The following is a 20,643-nucleotide window of genomic DNA, read 5'->3' as shown; positions in this document are numbered from 1 at the left end:
TAGGATACGAGGGTGTAAGACACTTATGCCGCTCGTATCTGAGCCTAATTTAAGCGTATCTGATTACCAGAATACGCTTAAATTAGCGCTGGCGCACATTCAGACTTAGGCTGGCGTATCTACTGATACGCTAGCCTAAGTCTCTCTGAATCTGGCTATTATATTATATTCTGCAGGTTTGGTGCACTTTCAGAAAGCTCACCAAACTCTCAGGTAATAACAGAAATCTATGGCTCAGTGCAGGTAACCCGCAATATAAGTGGCCCCCGGGCCACTGGTTGGACACCCCTGCCCTATACCAACACAAAATAAATCAACAAACAAAAATGATGAACTAGATTGAAGAGTAAGGAGATGTTCACATCATCAGACAATGTTTAGACAAGAATTTTTTTCCGTCACACAGAAATACAAATTTGCAAAGCAGATGAAATGGTAAGCGCTGACGGTGAATTAACAAAAGGATGTGCAAAAATTTGCAAAATTATTTGGTTATTAAGCAGCGTTCAAAGAAATAAATGTGCCTGTACTGTAAAACAGTGACAACAATCAAACTGGCCCTTATATAACCCATTGGATGGAAGGAAAAACAACGCATGCATATAGGAACAGAAGTAGAACTTTGCTCTCCAAGAAGTATTTTATTTTTCTTCTTTTTCTTCTCTGGGACACTTCTTCAACTTCCCTGAAACAGAGAGCAAATATAAATGGAAATTCATTTTTTTTTGCAAATCATTTCAGGTGATTTACTTTTATTATTATTATTATTATTATTATGGTCGCTGCCGCTCTGAATGCTGGGTGCAACTGCAGACCTGCTTTGTAATTTGTAATAATTGTTCACACACTTCTGCAAAAAGATTTGATAAATTCCAGCAGGCCCAAATGCAGAGCCTCCGTGGTTGTGGTGTAGTAACATAGGCCCAGATTCACGTAGGAGAGCGCAGGGTCCCCTTAAAATGGAAAACGTCATGAAGAAACTACCTTCTACATTTCCCAGTTGCATCCCATCGGTAGTATTTGATGAATCTCTACAGTAACAGCCATGAACTCCGTCCACGATTCCACATTCCTCACCGGGAGCGCAGTCCAATCCTGAGCAGCTATGATTGGATTCTGGAAGAGAAGGGACACATAGAAGGTTTAACCATTTATGAATCTATAATATTTTATTAATGAAGACAACATTGTGAATGACTTTTTTTGTTGTCAGTACTTACCTGTACAATAGACAGAGTAGCAGGTTGGTGTACTTTGTAGCTTATACACATAAAATCCTTCTGGACACTTTTTCACAGAAATATTATTAGGTATTGTGCAGCATCCGACATACCAGCTGGAACAAGCTGTCCGATTCACAATGCCGTCACTGACTGTAGGGTGGGAGCCGTTCATCCAGATGGGGAAATCAGCCCCACAGCTGTCTACTGGTATGCAGTGCTCAGGGATTTGCTGGTCATATTCTCTTTTAAACCGATACCAGCCGGACAGGTCATAGTCACAATGATACCAGTCATACTGATAGTTACTAGAATTAGCTTTATTAGAAGTGCTGCGCCAGGAGTCATCAAGTACGGTGTGGTTGGAGCAAGGGTCAACACAGGAATATGATCCAATGTACTTCATGCAGTCTTCATTAGAGTCACACAGTGTTCCTTGTTGGCATTCATTGACCTCGCAGTGTCTTCCATCTCCGTAATATCCATCGGGACAAGTACAGGTGTAAGATCCATAATAATGGTTTCTACATATGGCTATTGGGTCACAGTCGTTAAGAGAGCTGTCCGCACACTCATCAATGTCTACACAGCCAAATTCTGATATATATTTATATCCTCTAGAACAATTACAGGTGTAAGATCCGATTGTGTTTACACAGGAACCGCCACTATAATAATCACAATTGTTGGTGTAATCGTCCTGACATTCATCTATATCGTTACAAGTTGTCCCATCTCCAGAAAATCCCTTTTTACATGTGCACTCCCCGTATCCTCCAAACTCCGAACACGTGGCATTCGGGTGGCAGTCAGAATCCAAATAATTCCCTAAAAAAATAAAACATTTTCTCTTGAGGGGGTGGTGGGTTATTATCTATATAACAGAAACATAATCTGGAGTCAGTAGCGTCGCTGGGGGTGGCTTTTGTGGCTATAGCCCCGAATCTGGGGCCCATAGCCCCGAGTATTTCAGAGATAGCCTCTCTGCAGCCAGGCCACAAGAGCACCACTGTTCGGCTCTCACTGTACAGCCACGGGCAGCAGAGAGGAGCGGCTCTCTGGGGACCCTAATGTAAGGGGGGCTCTCTGGGGACCCTGATGTAAGCGGGGGCTCTTTGGGGACCCTGATGTAAGGGGGCTCTCTGGGGACCCTGATGTAAGTGGGGGAGGCTCTCTGGGGCCCAGCAACTTTGTACTGCTCAATGACCACCCTTCCACTGTGTACAGTTCACTGACCACCCTGCCACTACATACTGCTCACTGACCACCTTGTAACTTTGTACTGCTCAATGACCGCCCTGCAAATTTGTAACGCTCATTGAAAGCCCTGTCACTACATACTGCTAAATGACTGCTCTGCTACTACATACTGCTCACTGATTGCCCTGCCACTTTGCACTGTTCACTGACAACCCTGCCACTACATACTGCTTAATGACTACCCTGCCAATTTGTACTGCTCACTGACCACCCTGTCACTTTGTACTGCTCATTGATCACCCAGCAACGTTGTACTGTGTACTGACCACCTTGCCACTACATAATGCTCATTGATCACTCTGTCATTTTGGACTTTTTACTGACCACATTGTAACTTTGTACTGCTCAATGACCGCCCTGCAAATTTGTACTGCTCATTTAAAGGCCTGTCACTACATACTGCTCACTGACCCCCCCAGCCACTTTCTACTGTTCACTGACCATCCTGCCACTACATACTGCTCATTGACCACCCTACCACTTTGTACAGTTCACTGACCACCTTGCCCCTAAATACTGCTCACTGACCGCACTGTTACTTTGTACTGATCATTGCACTTTTTGATGGACTGCTCTGCACTGACACTACAGTCACACCAAGTGGGGGAAAGGTATGGGGGCCCAATGAGGTAGGCTATATGCGACCCTCAGATTTCTAAAAGGCAGAGATGACTATAGCCATAGCAGCCTGAATTACTGGGGTCTTGGGGCAGGAGGGGGACTTATATGAGAAACCGTTGAGGCAAAATAAGTTATAAAGTCTCCGACCCCCTTATTTTATTTACTTTGTTCCAGCTCTCTTAGCAGGGCAAATGGATGGGCTGTCTACTACATCCCATCCATAAGAATTAACCCTTTATTCCAAATGCACTGCTAAAATTGTAATCAAAGTTTGGGCCTGGCAAGTGGCAGAAGCACTGGTATTTCTAAGGGTTCTTTCACATGGAATGTGTTCAGTACCGCATTTGGCCAGAGGTGGCGGGTTTTCAAGTGTTTCCAAACCTCTCAGAGCGATTTCCTACTGTTTCCGAGCCTCCCCGAGCCTCCCCGAGCCGTTTCCTGCACCCTGCCACCTCTGGCCACATGCGGTACTGCATACAATAGAAGTCAATGTGGTTAAAATTATCTTTGTTTCCATTGACTTCTATGGGGAAACTCGCTTTGATATGCGAGTGCTTTGGGTTACAAGCCTTCTCCTGGAATGGATCATGCTCGTAATCCGAGGTTCCACTGTATATGTAGAGCGCTACGTAAATTGACAGCGCTATGTACCTGAAATAAATAAAATATACATTATCCAAATGTGTGGTTAAGAATTATTCATATACACTGAGGTGATGTAATTTACCAGTAAATCCCAATATTTGAAGAGAAAGTGATGAATTCCCCCGAGCATTCAGAATCCAGGACCCCTCAGCCGGAGTTTTTATCAAATTGGAACTTTGAACATAATAATTATAGTAGTTGTAATAATAGGTATTGTCAATTGCAAACGTGCTTCCTAATTTAAAAAAAGGAAAATAAAAAGGAAAAAAAGTATGTTAAAAAAAGGCAAATAAAATACATTTAATATTCCAATAACATAACACATTCCAAAGGGAAGGGCAGCAGAAATTGTTCTGGTTGAAGAATCCCACATACGATATTCTAGATTTGAGATAATAATTGTCAGGAATGTAAAAGTCTGATCCCAACAATTCTACAATTTCTGCAATTTTTACACCAATCTCAAAATGTTCCCTCCATTGTAACACCAAGCTGGTTAGATGCCTTGCTAATCCCATTAATACTAATTATAAGATATAGTAGCAATGATTAATGTGACGGACAACTACTCAAGAGAAGTATGTCTACCGTAAAAGCTTCCCTTGCCCGGTACCAGCATAATGAAAGATCCCTTAGCCCACCAAGTCACTTGTCGAGATATCAGTGTAGGGTGGTAAAAGCCTTAAGCCTGTGTGTTCAAACACAGGTACAAAGAGATATACCCTCTGGGACAATCCCCCTTCTTTACATAATGTCACAGGGTGGGGTAAACTACATTCGGTAACAAGAGACACACAGACAACCTTTAGGAAGGGCTGCAGGAGAAATCTCACTTCCCCTCTAGCAGCTAATCCACATACACTTACACTGCTCCCAAGGCAGACAGAAACAATAGAACAATGGGATACAGCCATTTAACAATAAACACAGAGCAACCCTGACCCCACCTCAAACGATCTGGTAAAAAGTCTGCAACAGTCTATGAGACCAAGCTCATACAATATTCTAGAAGTCTGAAAGGTGGAATTATTTATCTTCATATATTTCTTGAGGGAGATTGTTCAGAAATATTACTGTCCCAAGTGAAAGAGCCCCTTCATTCTTTCAACACAAACCACACATATAGAACCCTGAAGTAAAAGGAAATGCTGAGTCCATTGTGGTTGTAAGGTGAGTCTGGTTAGGACAGACCAACTGAGGTTCTCAGGTTGCCCTGTGCCCCTAATAGACACAGGGTGACTTACACATAGGAAGGACCGTGGGAGCTGGACAAGGAGTGTTTCCCGACCTCTCTAGGGTAAGCTGGGTTCCGCGTGCCAAATCGGAACCTATTGCCGGCAATGGCACCATCCGAAATCGGTGCGACGCCCACTCTGTGGCGCCGCACCGATTCCCAAAAGCCTTTCGGCACTACTTTTGGGGACTTTACGGTCCATTTCAATAGATGAACCCGCAAATATGTCTGTTAAATTGCCCCTGAAGTCAGACCGAAATGCTGGTTTGAAATTGTGCGAGTTCAGCTGAATTTGCACAATTTCAAACCCATATAAGTCTATGGTGCAGGACAAATGCAGATCTGAAGAATGTCAAGTGCAAGTCAAATTCACCTTTCAATGTACTCTATAATCTCCAACATATCTTAAATTGAAGTAAAAAGTGAAGCCATCAACACAAGCCCAAAGCCTGTCAACAAAGGCCCTTAGAATGAACTGGAACCAGGGTCGCTAATTCATTAAAGGGGTTGTAAGGGTTATTTTTTTTGTTTAAATAACAAACATGTTATACTTACCTCCACTGTGCAGTTTCGTTTTGCACAGAGTGGTCCGGATCCTGGTCTTCTGGGGTCCCTCAGTGGCTGTCTCGGCACCTCCCCGCAAGAGCTAATCCCCGTTCTGGGAAGCTCTCTTCCAAGGGGGTTAGCTTGCGGGCACGCTCCCGTGTGATACAGTGGCAGCTATAGCCGCCAAGTGTATCACTTGTCCCCGCCACCCCAGCACGCCATGTCATTGGTTTGTGGGTGAGTGGTCTATTGCGCTACTGCGAGTAGTGGGAAGTGAACCAAGTGAAAAATAACTATTAATAATAATGATAATGATTATTAATAAGGTACCAAATGGTCAATAGGTACGAGTGAATACTAAAGCTGCTGTATCTGCAGGTGCACAAAACCAGTAACATGTCATTTGTTTGATTGACAGCAGCGGGAGCCAATGGCTGTGCTGGTATCAATCTCCAATGAAGAGCTGCCTCAAGCTGGGGGAAAGCATCGCGTCCACTGAGTTTTGTGGCTAAGGTAAGAAAAACGGGTGGCGGGGGGGGGGGGGGGGAGCCCGAGAGTGCAAGGTGTTTTTTCACCTTAATTAGGGTTGTCCAGATACCGATACCAGTATCGGTATCGGGACCGATACCGAGTATTTGCGGGAGTACTCGTACTCGCGCAAATACCCCCGATACCTAAATAGAATACTTCCCCCCCCCCTGCCGCTGCCGCCGCATCGCGCCGCCGCATCGAGGGACATGGCTAGAGGGACATTGCTGCATATGTGAGGGACATTGCTGCATATGTGAGGGACATGGCTAGAGGGACATTGCTGCATATGTGAGGGACATGGCTAGAGGGACATTGCTGCATATGTGAGGGACATGGCTGCATATGTGAGGGACATGGCTAGAGGGACATTGCTGCATATGTGAGGGACATGGCTAGAGGGACATTGCTGCATATGTGAGGGACATGGCTAGAGGGACATTGCTGCATATGTGAGGGACATGGCTGCATATGTGAGGGACATGGCTAGAGGGACATTGCTGCATATGTGAGGGACATGGCTAGAGGGACATGGCTGCATATGTGAGGGACATGGCTAGAGGGACATTGCTGCATATGTGAGGGACATGGCTAGAGGGACATGGCTGCATATGTGAGGGACATGGCTAGAGGGACATGGCTGCATATGTGGGGGACATGGCTGCATATGGGGGGGACATGGCTAGAGGGACATGGCTGCATATGTGAGGGACATGGCTGCATATGTGAGGGACATGGCTAGAGGGACATGGCTGCATATGTGAGGGACATGGCTGCATATGTGAGGGACATGGCTAGAGGGACATGGCTGCATATGGGGACACATTTAAAAAAAGTATCGGTATTCGGTATCGGCGACTACTTGAAAAAAAGTATCGGTACTTGTACTCAGTCCTAAAAAAGTGGTATCGGGACAACCCTAACCTTAATGCATAGAATGCATTAAGGTGAAAAAGCACAAAGCTTTGAAACCCCTTTAATGTGCTCACATCTCAGGTTTCTGGTGAACCAAGAAGAAAAGAAAACCTCTCTACTAGATTTTAGAGAATTTGAAATTTAAAACGAAATAATGTAGTGCACGAAATCCACTGACTCACAAGACACTTCCCATGACAGGTGGCAGCAAAGACGTTTTTTTTTTTATAGAAATGGAAGGCATTGGGTTTATGTTCTTGTGGTTGATGGAAATAAGGCAGTGTAAACATTAAGACATTCTTACTGTAATTCTACAACCATGAACTTACCATTTGGATCAGTAAATTTTAAAATGACTCGTTGATTTCTTGTGATCAGTAAATATGATAAGGAAGTTGGGACACTAAACACTTTGGTATATTCCTCAGTGACCTTTAAGCAGATGTTTAGGAGGTGCAGAGTTGAATTTAGAGGCTTAGACAAAAGTAATTCAAATGATCGCCATAGCTGCCCAAAAAAAGTAAAAAATAAGATATATTCATTTGAATCAAACACATAAAATTATAAAAGGACGAATGTGCTAATGAACACATACCCTCTGCTATAAGGCTCCATTCACACCTAGGCGTTTTAACGCCTGAAGCCCGACGCTATTGCAGCCTGAAATATGCTGGAGGGGGGATTTAACATTGTTCTCTATGGAGATGGTTCACATCTCCACGCCGAACGCCGTACGCCTGAAGCTCAAAACAAGTCCCTGACCCTTTTTTTCAGGCGGCTTTGGCGTTCGGCATAGCCGACAATGTGTAAATCACCCCTCCAGCGGAAACCGCGGTAAAAAACGCCGCAATTTGTCGCAGCAAATCGCGGTACAAAATGCCGTGCTAAGGTGTGAATGTAGCCTTAGTCTTTGAAGCAACCGTTTATCTATATATATATATTAGGGATCTCCAAACTTCTCAGTACAAGGGCCACATTGTATATTTTTACAAATATTCATAAAAAAAAAAACATTTTTACTTGGAGCTTTTTTTGCAATTAGCTACTTGCCACAAACCGACCATCATTATACATCGATACTTTGATGTAGAATACTGGGGTTATAGCACCAGAAAGCTGCCATAACCCCAGTATTTTCTTCAACGGCGGGCGGTCCTCTTTCAGATAAAAGTGGTCTCCGCAGCGGATTCGCCACAAGATCACTTTTATCGGCAGCATAAGGGGTGTCGCTTACTGGAGACGACTCAATCGTTGAACGCAACCTACGCCCAGCCCCATTCACGTACGACTTACGCAAACGACGTAAACGACGTGAAATTCGAAGGCTGTTCAGACGTCCATACTTAACATTGGCTGCGCCATCTTTTTGGTGGTTTATCTTTACGACTGAAAAACGCCTTACGTAAATGGCGTAGCTTACTGCGACGGGCGTACGTACGTTCGTGTATAGGCATATCTTGCTCATTTACATATTCTAGGCGTAAATAAACGTACACGCCCCTAGCGGCCAGCGTAAATAGGCAGCTAAGATACGACGGCGTAGGAGACTTATGCCGATTGTATCTTAGCAACTGAGAAGCATATCTCATTTTGAGAATACACTTAAAGATACGACGACACGGATTCAGACTTACGACGGCATATCTACTAATACGCCGTCGTAAGTCTTTCTGAATCCGGCTATACAATTTTAATTTCAATGATCTCTCAGTGAATTGATGGTCCCGCCATTCATTATGGGGTGTTCTGCGGGCACTCAAATTTCCCACAACCCCCCCAATAATGTTCTAAATTCAGTGAACGGGCGAACACCCAATGTTAGGTTCGACTCGAACATCGGGCTTATCCCTATACTGTAGATGACACGGCTACTACACCACTACTACAGTTATCTCCACTAGCTTCCAGGTCCAGTTCTGAGAGGCTACCCTGCTATTTAGTAAACACAGGAGGTTGAGGGCTCAGCACACTTACCTTTTGAGAGAATTATTTTCATGCATGACATCACTGCCCTGACTCTTCCCCTCATCCAATCAGAGAACATTTTGCGTTCTTACCTCATAATTATCAGTCATTCTCATATCGATAAAACCTCCATAACTAAGAGATGCAATTTCATTAAACACATCTTTCTGGGAAGCTTCCATCTTACAATACCAAGAGTACCGCAAAAAATAAACCTGTAGAGAAAAAACAATGTTTACCTAGGGATCAGAGATACGTAGACGATGTACGATTTTACATGGAAGGTTCTTACTTGGGACTTCTTCTCCTCCAGCAATGTGTAAACTTCAGACAGGAGCCGAGTGTCATTGTAATCTGCCATGCAGCCAAAGGTATAAACCAAAATGAGGGACTCAGATGGGGAAATCTCCAGAGCTCTCTTCAGCCCATAGAGGAGGGACTGATTGCAGATCGACATATGCTTATAGTAATAGGCATAATCCCAAGACTTTCTTGTTATACATTGTAAGAAATCACTCTTGTCATTGGTGATAGTTTCATTTGTTTCTGAAAAAAATATATTCAATTGAAAAGTAGAAACTTAATGATAAAATTGGTGGTAAAGACTAATACTAGCTACTCTTAAAAGTGTTTACCCACACCTATCCTTTATCACTTGTATAAACAGATATGTGTACTTACTGTATTTATTGTCGTATACCGCACACTTTTTTCCCCATAAAATCAGGGGAAAATTGTGGGTGCGCGTTATGCGCCGATAGCATACCTCGGAGGGGAAGGAGGGGGATGAGCGCCCGCCGGAAATCACCGAGCCATCATCTACTCTCGGCTCTCACTCGGCTGTCACGTCACACACGCACAGTCCCGCCTCCGCCACCAGCATTGGACCAGTGTTCTGTCTATCACAGGAGATGGTCCAATGCCGATGGCGGAGGCGGGACTGTGCGTGTGTGACGTGACAGCCAAGTGGAGAGGAGATGACGGCTCAGTGATTTCCGGCGGGCGCTCGTTCCCCTCTGAGGTATCTGTGAGAGGTAAGTGTACTCTGTACACTAAGTTTTATTAGGTGGACGGCCAATCCTTTCCACTGGCCCAAATGAATTGTATAAATCAGCCGGCGTGTATTGCAGCATTGACACTGCTCTCTTGCAACGTCTCCAAATCTGTTTTAATTCTCTCCTCGAATAGAAAGGGGGAGGGAGGGGTGTGTGTGTGAGGATGGCAGAGGAGGCTCCTAATAGCCCTGTAGTCTGTACCTCTGTCAAAATTACTGGCAAACATTGCTTCAAAGCTGTTTATTTAAAAAATGTGGGGTGCACGTTATACGCCGGCGTGCGTTATACGCCGATAAATACGGTATTTATTTTTAGTCTGCTCCTGTGCGGTCACATGATCCTGCAGCTCTGACTACCCAGTGTAAAGGAGTGCTTGGCAATGGCTGTGAATTTTCACCGCCCTGATGTCACCCTGTGTGCATGAAGCCTAAAGCAAACCGCTAACAACAGCATCAAAAAAACCTTAAGCGATAAAAAACACCTTTACAAGTCTTGATGTCCTCAGCTTAGCGATGTAGTAAAAATACTGCACATAAAGAGCCCCATCCTGTCTGGTTGCAGTCTAAATCCCCCCTCCATGATTGTCAAATTTCACTCAGTCAGGAAATTCTTGCATGTGAATGGAGGAGCACCTGGTACAAAAGTTCACCCTACTTAAAGGACCTTTTTGAACATTTAAAGGTTAAGAGCATCACATGCATCCAATTAATTCCGGTTTTAAAAAGCTTTCCCCTTCTTCAGGGCTTGAGCAGTTGAAGTTAGTAAAACCATGACAGGATCCACTATTGATCCTTTGTTAAGGCTTGATGAAGACTAATGTCTAAAAGCCTGCTTGCTCCATTCACAGGTTGTGCTTCATTTATAGAAGCTGTAGTACAGCTTCTATGAATGGAAGAGCTGGAAGGAAAGGGTGGACATAGTTGGGTTCTCTTGATGAACATCTGTGCTAGTCTCTTGATCCCAATGGTACAGATAGCAAAATTACACTGCCCTGGGCTGTCATCAGCTATATTAGAGAGGGGGCAAGGATAGTGGTGACATCATTGACCAAATTTGGCCATATGTCAATGCTATTGCCCAAAAATATTTCCAGTGACCTTATTGGATAAGTGGTGTCACTGCTATCCTCGTCCCTTTACTTGAAAGGGATGGTGATTTTCTGTAATGTAAGAGTTCCCCAGGAAATCCATACTAGACCCTTTGGGTTTGGTATGGATTTTAAAGGGATTTTAAAGGGGGAATACATGCAAAGAAGTGTGAAGTCCCCCTAAAAAGCTATACCACACCTTTAATCTAAGTATTCAGCTTAGATGTCCAGGTAAGGGGAGGGGATAAGCATGTACCTGCATCATATCAGGCCATGTGCCCTCAACACGGGGAGATGCCTAGTTGTGGAGGTCTGTGGGTAGAGGCTTATGGAATATGGAATCCCCTTTAATATTAGGGTGCCCCAGATACATCCCCCATGAGTATAGATTATTTTCCTAACATAAAATCCATCATCAATCACAATGCCCACCACTCACTGACTCACTAAAAAAAAAAATGCACGACTTATCCCCATGGTGCTCATAGCCAAATGACAGTGCCCCATCATCAGCTATACTAGAGAAGGGGTGGGGATAGTAGTGACATATGGTCAGTGGCCAAATTGGAGCAGTGATGTAACTGCTATCCTTGCCCCTTTGCTTAAAAGAGGTGGGGATTCCCTGTAACATCAATGGTTTCCATGAATGCCATGGGTGCAAGCATCAATGGCTTCATTAGGAACCAGTGACAAATATTTGGGCAGTGATGTCACTGCTATACCTGCCCCTTTGCTTAAAAGGGGTGGGGATTCCCTGTGTCGTCAATGGTTCCTTGCACCAGCACACTATATTTTATATACATTATTAATTCTGGAGAAGAGGCACATAAGAGGGGTGATGATTACAATGTACAAAACTATCATAGGTGATTTCAGTAATTGAAGTAAACTGTTTACTCTAATGCCTTGTACACACAATCATTTTTCCCGGCGGTAAAAGTCCACCGGGAAAACCGAGGGGAAAACCAAGAACCTGCTCTGTAGCTTTTTCCCCCTACACATGACTGGGTTTCCCGGCAGGAAAATTGCCATGAGAGCTTTGGTCGGGAAACTCGGCCGTGTGTATGCTCCACCGCAGGCTTTCCCCATAGGTAAACCGTCGGCTTAAAAAACGCCGGGAATCCCGGAGGGAAAATAGAGGACATGTTCTAATTTTTCTCGCCGGGTTTCCCGGCAGTTTTCCTGTCTGGGAAACTGCGGTGGAGCATACACACGGGCGGTTTTTCTGGCCAAAAGCTGTCATGGCAGTTTTCCCGACGGTGAAAAACGGTTGTGCGTGTGTATGAGGCATATGGTCCCTGAAGAGGACAAACTGACACAATTTAAGATTAGAAAAAAAGAGGGTTAAAGCAGAGTAGTAGCAAAGTAGAGCAGTAAAATGTGGCGTTCAACAACATAAAAAAAAAACTTCAGGAAGCAGATTATACAAAGCTAGGGGCAATTGTTAGAGATAGTTTCCATATGACTATCTATAAATTACAATGTAAAATATGATAACCGTTATAGTGTGCCGATTTTGTATTTACCTGTGCGGTCCAGAGTTATTGTGGTATATTGTCGTGTAACGCAGGGAAATCTGGCTGATACAGAATTCAGAACTTTCTCCAAACTGTATGAAAGACTGTGATAGGCCGGAGTTTCATCCATCAATATCGTAAGGGAGGTCCCCTCTATAACACAAATTGTTCAGATAAAATAATGTTCTACTGATATTCTACTGTGTGTGTGTGTTTTTTCTTTTACAAGACTTTACACTTCCTTCGTGAAATGGTAGGGGTACAGTGTACCCCATTACCATTTCACACAGGGGGGGGGGTCAGGATCTGGGGATCCCCTTTGTTAAAGGGGTCTTCCAGATTCTGATAAGCCTCCCGCCCGCATACCCCCACAACCACCGGGCAAGGGTTGTGGGGATGAGACCCTTGTCCCCATCAACATGGGGACAAGGTGCTTTGGGGGGCACCACAAAGCACCCTTCCAATGTTGAGGGCATGTGGCCTGGTGCGGTTCAGGAGAGGGGGGGGCCGCACTCTGTCCCCCCCTCTTTTCTGCGGCCCGCCAGGTCAACGTGCTCGGATAACGGGTCTGGTTATGGATATTTAGGGGGAACCGCACATAATTTTTTTTTTAAATTGACGGCGGGGTTCCCCTGAATATCCATATCAGACCTAAAGGGTCTGGATATTGAATTTGCGGGGACCTCCGCGCATTTTTTTTTTCCCGAACTCCGATCCCGGACCCAAACTTTTTTCAATTATTCGGGTTCGGGTCCGGGGTCGGGAAAAACCCAAAGTCCGTACCGAACCCGAACTTTACAGTTCGGGTTCGCTCAACTCTAGTTGTGAGCACTGAACTGTTTCTCTCTGGAGAAGAGACGCTTGAGAGGAGATATGATTTCAATTTACAAATACAGTTCTGGTGACCCCACAAAAGGGTTTAATTTAATAAGACATGTGGTCATTCACTAAAATTAGAAGAAAAGCAGTTTAACCTTAAACTACGTAGAGGGTTCTTTATGTTAAGAGCAGTTAGGATGTGGAATTCCCTTCCATAGGCGGTGGTCTCAGCGGGGAGCATCAATAGTTTCAAAAAACTAATAGATAAGCACCTGAATGACCACAATATACAGGGATATACAATGTAATACTGATATAAAATCACACACATAGGTTGTACTTGATAGACTTTTTTCAACCTCACCTACTATGAAACTATGTAACAGCATCACACTAAGCTATATTATCCAAAACGTTGTAATGTCTCCTCCTTTGGAAAATCAACCCCAGTGATAGGATCTCCTGAGACCACATGTCTTCTGAAGACCTAAGATGGGTCATTTCTACCCTAGACAGTCTATAGCAGTGGTTCTCAACCTGGGGGTCGGGACCCCCTCGGGGGTCGAATGACGATTTGCCAGGGGTCACCAAATCTTGGGCTGTTCCTGAAGCCTGTGCTGCTCTCCCAACCTTTTTCGCAGCCGCCCAGCTGCACTGTTCCTGGAGCCCGTGGCCGCCCAGCTGCGCTGTTCCTGGAGCCTGTGGCCGCCCATCTGCGCTGTTCCTAGAGCCTGTGGCCACCCAGCTGCGCTGTTCCTGGAGGCTGTGGCCGTCCAGCTGCGCTGTTCCTGGAGCCTGTGGCCGCCCAGCTGTTCCTGGAGCCTGTGGCCGCCCAGCTGGGCTGTTCCTGGAGCCTGCAGCCTCCCACTCGGCCTCTTCGCAGCTGCCCATTCAGTTCACGGCATGGCTTGGATACAGAGACTAGAGGTCAGTTGACTGGTGAGGAATGTGAAGTGGGAGGGGCAGGAGGTGACCCTATCTCCTAATTTTGGCATGGGTGTCACTGCTACGAGACACCACAAAGTCAGAGACACAGTGAGACTGGAGACAAAGTGAGTAACACTACCTGTGATTATAGTTGCCATTAAAAGTCCCCACTACATTTCTCAATAATAAAAATTATTTTACTGTTAGGGGTTCCCACAACTTGGGAAATTTTATCAATGGGTCACAGCACAAAAAAAGTTGAGAACCACTGGTCTATAGCTCTATTGGATTTATGGAGGCCAATCAAATCAATATGTAGACCTCTTTGTCAGACAGAGTACTTATATCAGAGATTCCTCACGTGGTGACTTACCTCTCTGCTTACAATGGTAGCCTTCAGTACCTGAAAAGAAAAGCAAACGTATTAGGGGGCAACAATCTAAACTATTCTGTCTGCATAAAGGTAACCCCCTCCCTAGAAAAGCACAATACATCATACTGAGTACATATACTCTACAGTATATTGGTAAAAGTATGAATCATAGATTTTTAAAGAGGAAGTAAACCCTCTTAAATCAATCCAGAAAAAAAAAAACACCTGCAAGAGAAAGGCATAATGAGCTAGTATGCATAGCATACTAGCTCATTATGTGCCACTTACCTGAAATCAAAGCCTCCAAAGTGCTCCTCGTTCCCCTCCGCCGCTGCCACCATTTCCCCTCTGAGCTTTTTCCTGGTATCGCCGCTCCGGCGCTGTGATTGGCAGGAGCGGCGATGACGTCACTCCCGCACGTAACCGGCATTATCCCATTCTGAATGCCGGGACACTCAGTGCGCCTGCGCCGTTGTTTATGACGCACATGCACCATAGACATCGGTGCAGTGTTTTCTGCATATATCTCCTTAAAGGAGTTGTAATGTAAAAAATGTTTTCACCTTAATGCAATCTATGCATTAAGGTGAAAAAACATCGGATGCTGACCCCCCCCCCCCCCCCCCGAGCCCCCGTTATACTTACCTGACCCCTCGAAAGTCCCGCGCGCGGTCCCGAGATCCTCTTCGCTGCTCAGCCTGGCCTCTGATTGGCTAGAGCGGATTGATTAAGAGCAACGCAGCCATTGGCTGGCGCTGCTGTCAATCACATCCAGTGACGCGGCGCGCCGAGGGGCGGGGCCGAGTGATACAGTGAGCGGCTATGGCCACTTGCTGTATCACGGGAGCGCGCCCGCAATTACTCACCACCATGCAAGCTCTCTCGCATGACTGTGGTCAGTACTTGCGGGGAGGACCAGAGACAGCCGCCGGGGGACCCCAGTGGAGGTAAGCATAACATGTTTGTTATTTTAAAAGAAAAAAATAATTCCTTTACTAACCCTTTAAAGCGGAGGTTCACCCTAAAACATCTATATACCATTACATGCAGCATACTTCCGACATCTACAGTATGCTGGTATTTTTTTTTCCGCTGTACATACCGTTTTATAGTTCTTTTTCTTTTCTTACTACCGCGGGGAATAGGCGTTCCTATGAAGAGGCGTAGATGATTGACGTGCGGATAAGGCGCGTCACGCGTTTCCCGAAAATAGCCGAACTGGAACTCCGCTATATACGGCGCCGGCGCAGTCAGCTCTTCACGGCTCCTAGTCTGTGCGCAGGTGCCGTATAGCGCCGTATAGAGCCGAGTCCCAGTCCGGCTGTTTTCGGAACACGTGACGCGCCTTATCTGCACGTCAATCATCTACGCCTCTTCATAGGAACGCCTATTCCCCGCGGGAGGAAGAAAAGAAAAAGAACTATAAAACGGTATGTACAGCGAAAAAAAAAAAAATACCAGCATACTGTAGCTGTCGGAAGTATGCTGGATGTAATGGTATACAGATGTTTTTTAGGGTGAACCTCCGCTTTAGCTGTGTAGGTTTAGGAGATATTTCTTGCACCTACAGGTAAGTCTTAATCTAGGCTTACCTGTAGGTTCCAAGTTGTCAAAGTGGGTTTACAAGCAATTTAAGGCACCGCCCATAGAAACTTGTACAATTTTTTTCTATAAAAATAATACAAGTTTTCATAACAATTTCATTAACCACTTAAGGACCGCTGCACGACGATATACGTCGGCAGAATGGCACGGCTGGGCACATCAACGTATATGTACGTTGCCCTTTAAGCCCAGCCGTGGGATCACGGGCGCGCGCCCGCGACCTGGTCCGAAGGTCCGACCTGGGGACCCGATCGCCGCTGGAGTCCCCGGAGCTGAAGAACGGGGAGAGCCGTATGTAAACACAGCTTCCCCGTGCTTCACTGTGGCTCCGTCATCGATCGTGTGTTCCCTTTTATAGGGGAGACACAATCGATGACATCACACCTACAGCCACACCCCCCTACAGTTGTAAACACATATTAGGTCACACATAACCCCTTCAGTGCTCCCTGTGGTTAACTCCCAAACTGCAACTGTCATTTCCACAGTAAACAATGCATTTTAAATGCATTTTTTGCTGTGAAAATGACAATGGTCCCAAAAATGTGTCAAAATTGTCCGAAGTGTCCGCCATAATGTCGCAGTCACGAAAAAAATCGCTGATCGCCGCCATTAGTAGTAAAAAAAAAAAGTATTAATAAAAATGCAATAAAACTATCGTATCGGCCTAAACGGAGGATTTTTTTTTTTATATATATATTTTTTTGGGGGATATTTATTATAGCAAAAAGTAAAAAACATTGAATTTTTTTCAAAATTGTCGCTCTATTTTTGTTTATAGCGCAAAAAATAAAAAACGCAGAGGTGATCAAATACCACCCAAAAAAAAGCACTATTTGTGGGAAAAAAAAGGACGCCAATTTTATTTGGGAGCCACGTCGCACGACCGCGCAATTGTCATTTAGAGCGACGCAGTGCCGATTTGCAAAAAGGGGCCTGGTCCTTTAGCTGCATTTTGTTCCGGGTCTTAAGTGGTTAAAGGCAAGTTTATTATTAAAATCACAGCTATATATATATATATATATATATATTCTGCACCACACCTGCACAATATAATAGAAGTCTATGGCAAAGTGCAGCTAACCAGCAGGAAAGACAAAAGTGCACTGTGGTGCAGGTAAACCTCAGTGCATCAGTGTAAAAGCAGCCTTAGGCCCCTTTCACATGGTCAGCCTGACCCAATCAAACCCTCCATTCACCTCTAAGGTGTGACAGATGTCCCTTTACATCGGCCTATCTCCAATACGATCCGCTAATAAAAAAAAAAGACTAGAGTGGGCTCCATAGAGTAGAGTGGGATGTGTCCGTGTTGGCTCTGCATATGCAGAGTGGACACGGACCTGCCATCTGCCCACTCCGTTCATTGTGGCCCACTACCAGTTACCAAGTCACTTAAGTGGTCCTCACTCTTCAAAAGGTTGGGCACCCCTGTTATAGAAGGTGAGTAGCTAATGGTCCTCCAAAGAGTATACCAACCCCCATTCCTTCCCCGAACTCACACAATTCAGGTATATACAGAGAGATTGTCAAGAGGAATACTTACGTGTCCATCCATTAGAAGAACACAGGAGGACCAGGAGGAAGGAGAGGGACATTCCGCCTCTCATTATGGAATTCTACTTTCTGTATTGATTCCTCGCTTCCATAAACTGACCCAACGCCCGCTCTTCACAGATGATACAGGTCAGCTTTTCTCCCTTCTTTTTATAAAGTTTCGCTACAAATTAGAAACACACAACGCTCCCTTTGGCACACGCCACAGCAACTTTGAAATGTATTTTCTCATAATATTTGTATCTATAATCCCATTAGAAAGGTCAATGATATTGCCTCAAACAAGAAGGGCTTATGCGTATCCTTGCCAATCCAGTTTATTTTTTATTTTTTTATCACATCTTTGATATACAAAGAATAACAACCTAATCTGCTTAAATACAATGGGGCAGATTCATATAGATCTGGGGACCTTTAGATCCGCTAGATCTACCTGGTTTACGATCCGCCGGTGCAATTTAGCGAGGCAAGTGCATGATTCATAAAGCACTAACCTCGCAAACTGCACCGTCGGATCCTAACTCCCCCCGGCGGAATGCAAATTCCGCGGCTAGGGGGAGTGTACAATTTAAATCAGGCGCGTTCCCGCGCCGATTTAACTGCGCATGCGCCGGGGCGAAAAAGCCCAGTGCGCATGCTCCAAATGACGTCGCTACGACGTCATTGTTTGCGGCGGGTACGTCGTTTGCGGCCATCGGTATTCCCGATCGCGGTACGCAAACGACGTAGAAAATTTTTAAATCGGCGCGGGAACGTCGGCCATACTTAACATTGGCTACCCCTCATAGAAGCAGGGGTAGCTATCCGCCTGAAAAACCCGAACGCAAACGACGTAGAAAACGAGCGACGGGCGGGCGTACGGACGTGAATCGGCGGTTTTCCTCATTTGCATATGCGACGGGTAAAAAATCGCGACGACACCTAGCGGCCGGCGGGAGATTACAGCCTAAGATTCGACTGGTGTAAGTCACTTACACCAGTCGGATCCAAGGGAGATCTATGCGTAACTGATTCTTATGAATCAGTCGCATAGCTCCGACCGTGGGATCTCACAGATCCGACCGTCGGGTCTCACAGATACGACGGCGGATCAGGAGATCCGCCGGCGTATCTCTATCTGAATCTGGCCCAACGTGTGTATTGTGTTTTTGATATTGTTTTATTACTGATAGACTTATATTTATGTTACTGCCAGGTATCACCTATCCCCATTCGGTTCACATTGGGGCGACCTGGGATCCGACTTGAAGTTGCCCCGAGTCGTGTGGTTGAGAAAATCAATGTAAGTGAATAGAGCCGTCTAAATAAACACTACTGAAGTTGCTCAGACTTCAGAAAAGGTTCCTGTACTACTTCAATCCGACTTCTAGGCAACTTGTACCCATTGATTTCAATGGAAGTCGCCTCAGAAGTCGGATCACTGTCTTAACTGAAGCAACTTTCCAGGAAGATAACATACATATCTGGTTCACACTGAGGCGGCACGACTTCGGGGGCGACTCTGCAAGGCATCCTGAAGACGACTTTAGAGGCGACTTCCAAAATGACTTCTGTATAGAAGTCAATGCAAGTCGCCCCGAGTCGTCCCCGAAGTCGTACAAGAACCTTTTTCTAAGTCGGAGCGACTTGCGTCACTCCTATTAGAACGGTTCTATTGAATAGAATGGGACGCGACTTGTCAGACGGCTGAGTCTCCTGACGAGTCGCCCCAGTGTGAACCGGGTCAGGCAAACCCCTCCCTCCCCCTCCCTCCCACAGAGCTGATTGTTGTTTGATTGGCCACTGGAAAGCCCCCCTGTCCTGGAGGCGACTTGAAGTTGCCTTGTAAGTTGCCTGATGATTCATACTCAAGTCGTGCCCGTCGTGAACCGACGTACATGCGATCAGTTCGCCTGATGAAAACGGTCTGACGGACCATCGTGTGTGGGCCCCATCAGTTTTTTATCCATCAGTCAAAAAACTAGGAACTTGTTTTAAAAATTTTCTGATGGTTAAAAAAACGTTAGAAAAAAAACGATCGTCTGTGGGTACGTCCATCGGTTAAAAATCCACGCATGCTCAGAATCAAGTCGACGCATGCTCGGAAGCATTGAACTTAATTTTTCTCAGCACGTCGTTGTGTTTTACGTCACCACGTTGGACACGATCGGATTTTTAACCGATGGTGTGTAGGCAAGACTGATGAAAGTCAGCTTCATCGGATATCTGATGAAAAAATCCATTGGTCCGTTTTCTTCGGATGAACCGATCGTGTGTACAGGGCGTTAGACTTTTCTAGTCAACATAAGATACTGGCCTTTTCAATAAAAAATTTTTTTTATATTTAACCTGCTTTATTAACCACAAAAATGACTTTACCTACAAATAAATAGGATTTCCGTGTTAAAAATGTAATATTTGATATTTTATACTCATTATATAACCTGCATTAAGCATATCATTGTTTAGATATTTTTAGGTAGATTCACAAAGAGTTAGGCCGGCTTATCAGTAGATGAGCCGACCTAACTCTGAATCTACGCCGGCGTTTGTTTAAGCGTATGCTCAAACAGAGATACGCTTAAACAAAGCTAAGATAGGCCGGCTTGCGCCGTTCTATCTTAGCTTGCAATGTTTCTGATGGCCGCTAGATGGCGGCCTAGATTATGTAAATGAGGGGATACGCCGATTCACGAACGTACGCCAGGCCTACGCCATCAAATTACGTCGTTTCCGTAAGGGATAGGCCGCCTAAAGTTAGAGCTATGCTCTAGTGGCCTAGTAATGTTAAAG

The 20,643-nt window shown here is 45.1% G+C and overlaps 1 protein-coding gene across 1 annotated transcript; it reads right to left on the bottom strand.

Moving 5' to 3' along the window:
• Positions 1–335: 335 nt before the first annotated feature.
• On the bottom strand, positions 336–18,018 carry LOC120942946. The gene is made up of 10 exons (XM_040355926.1): positions 17,861–18,018; positions 14,713–14,742; positions 12,603–12,746; positions 9,227–9,480; positions 9,027–9,149; positions 7,299–7,476; positions 3,829–3,981; positions 1,221–2,048; positions 985–1,116; positions 336–685 (listed from the first exon to the last, which is right to left on the bottom strand). The coding sequence occupies exons 1-10, from the start codon at positions 17,922–17,924 to the stop codon at positions 642–644; spliced, it is 1,950 nt and encodes a 649-aa protein (XP_040211860.1). The 5' UTR covers positions 17,925–18,018; the 3' UTR covers positions 336–641.
• Positions 18,019–20,643: the final 2,625 nt, after the last annotated feature.

This window comes from Rana temporaria, chromosome 6 (genome assembly GCF_905171775.1).
Source record: "Rana temporaria chromosome 6, aRanTem1.1, whole genome shotgun sequence".
NCBI classification, from domain to species: domain Eukaryota; kingdom Metazoa; phylum Chordata; class Amphibia; order Anura; family Ranidae; genus Rana; species Rana temporaria.
Note: the sequence above shows the minus strand (reverse complement) of the source record. Positions and strands in the feature narration are given on the sequence as shown.

Excerpts from the sequence above, each read along its gene's own strand:
- LOC120942946 (XM_040355926.1), bottom strand. The coding sequence starts at position 17,924 with ATGAGAGGCGGAATGTCCCTCTCCTTCCTCCTGGTCCTCCTGTGTTCT. Across the intron at positions 12,747-14,712 it reads CTACCATTGTAAGCAGAGAG|AGGGGACCTCCCTTACGATA; the intron begins GTAAGTCACCAC and ends TTTGTGTTATAG. Across the intron at positions 9,150-9,226 it reads TGGAGGAGAAGAAGTCCCAA|GTTTATTTTTTGCGGTACTC; the intron begins GTAAGAACCTTC and ends TTTTCTCTACAG.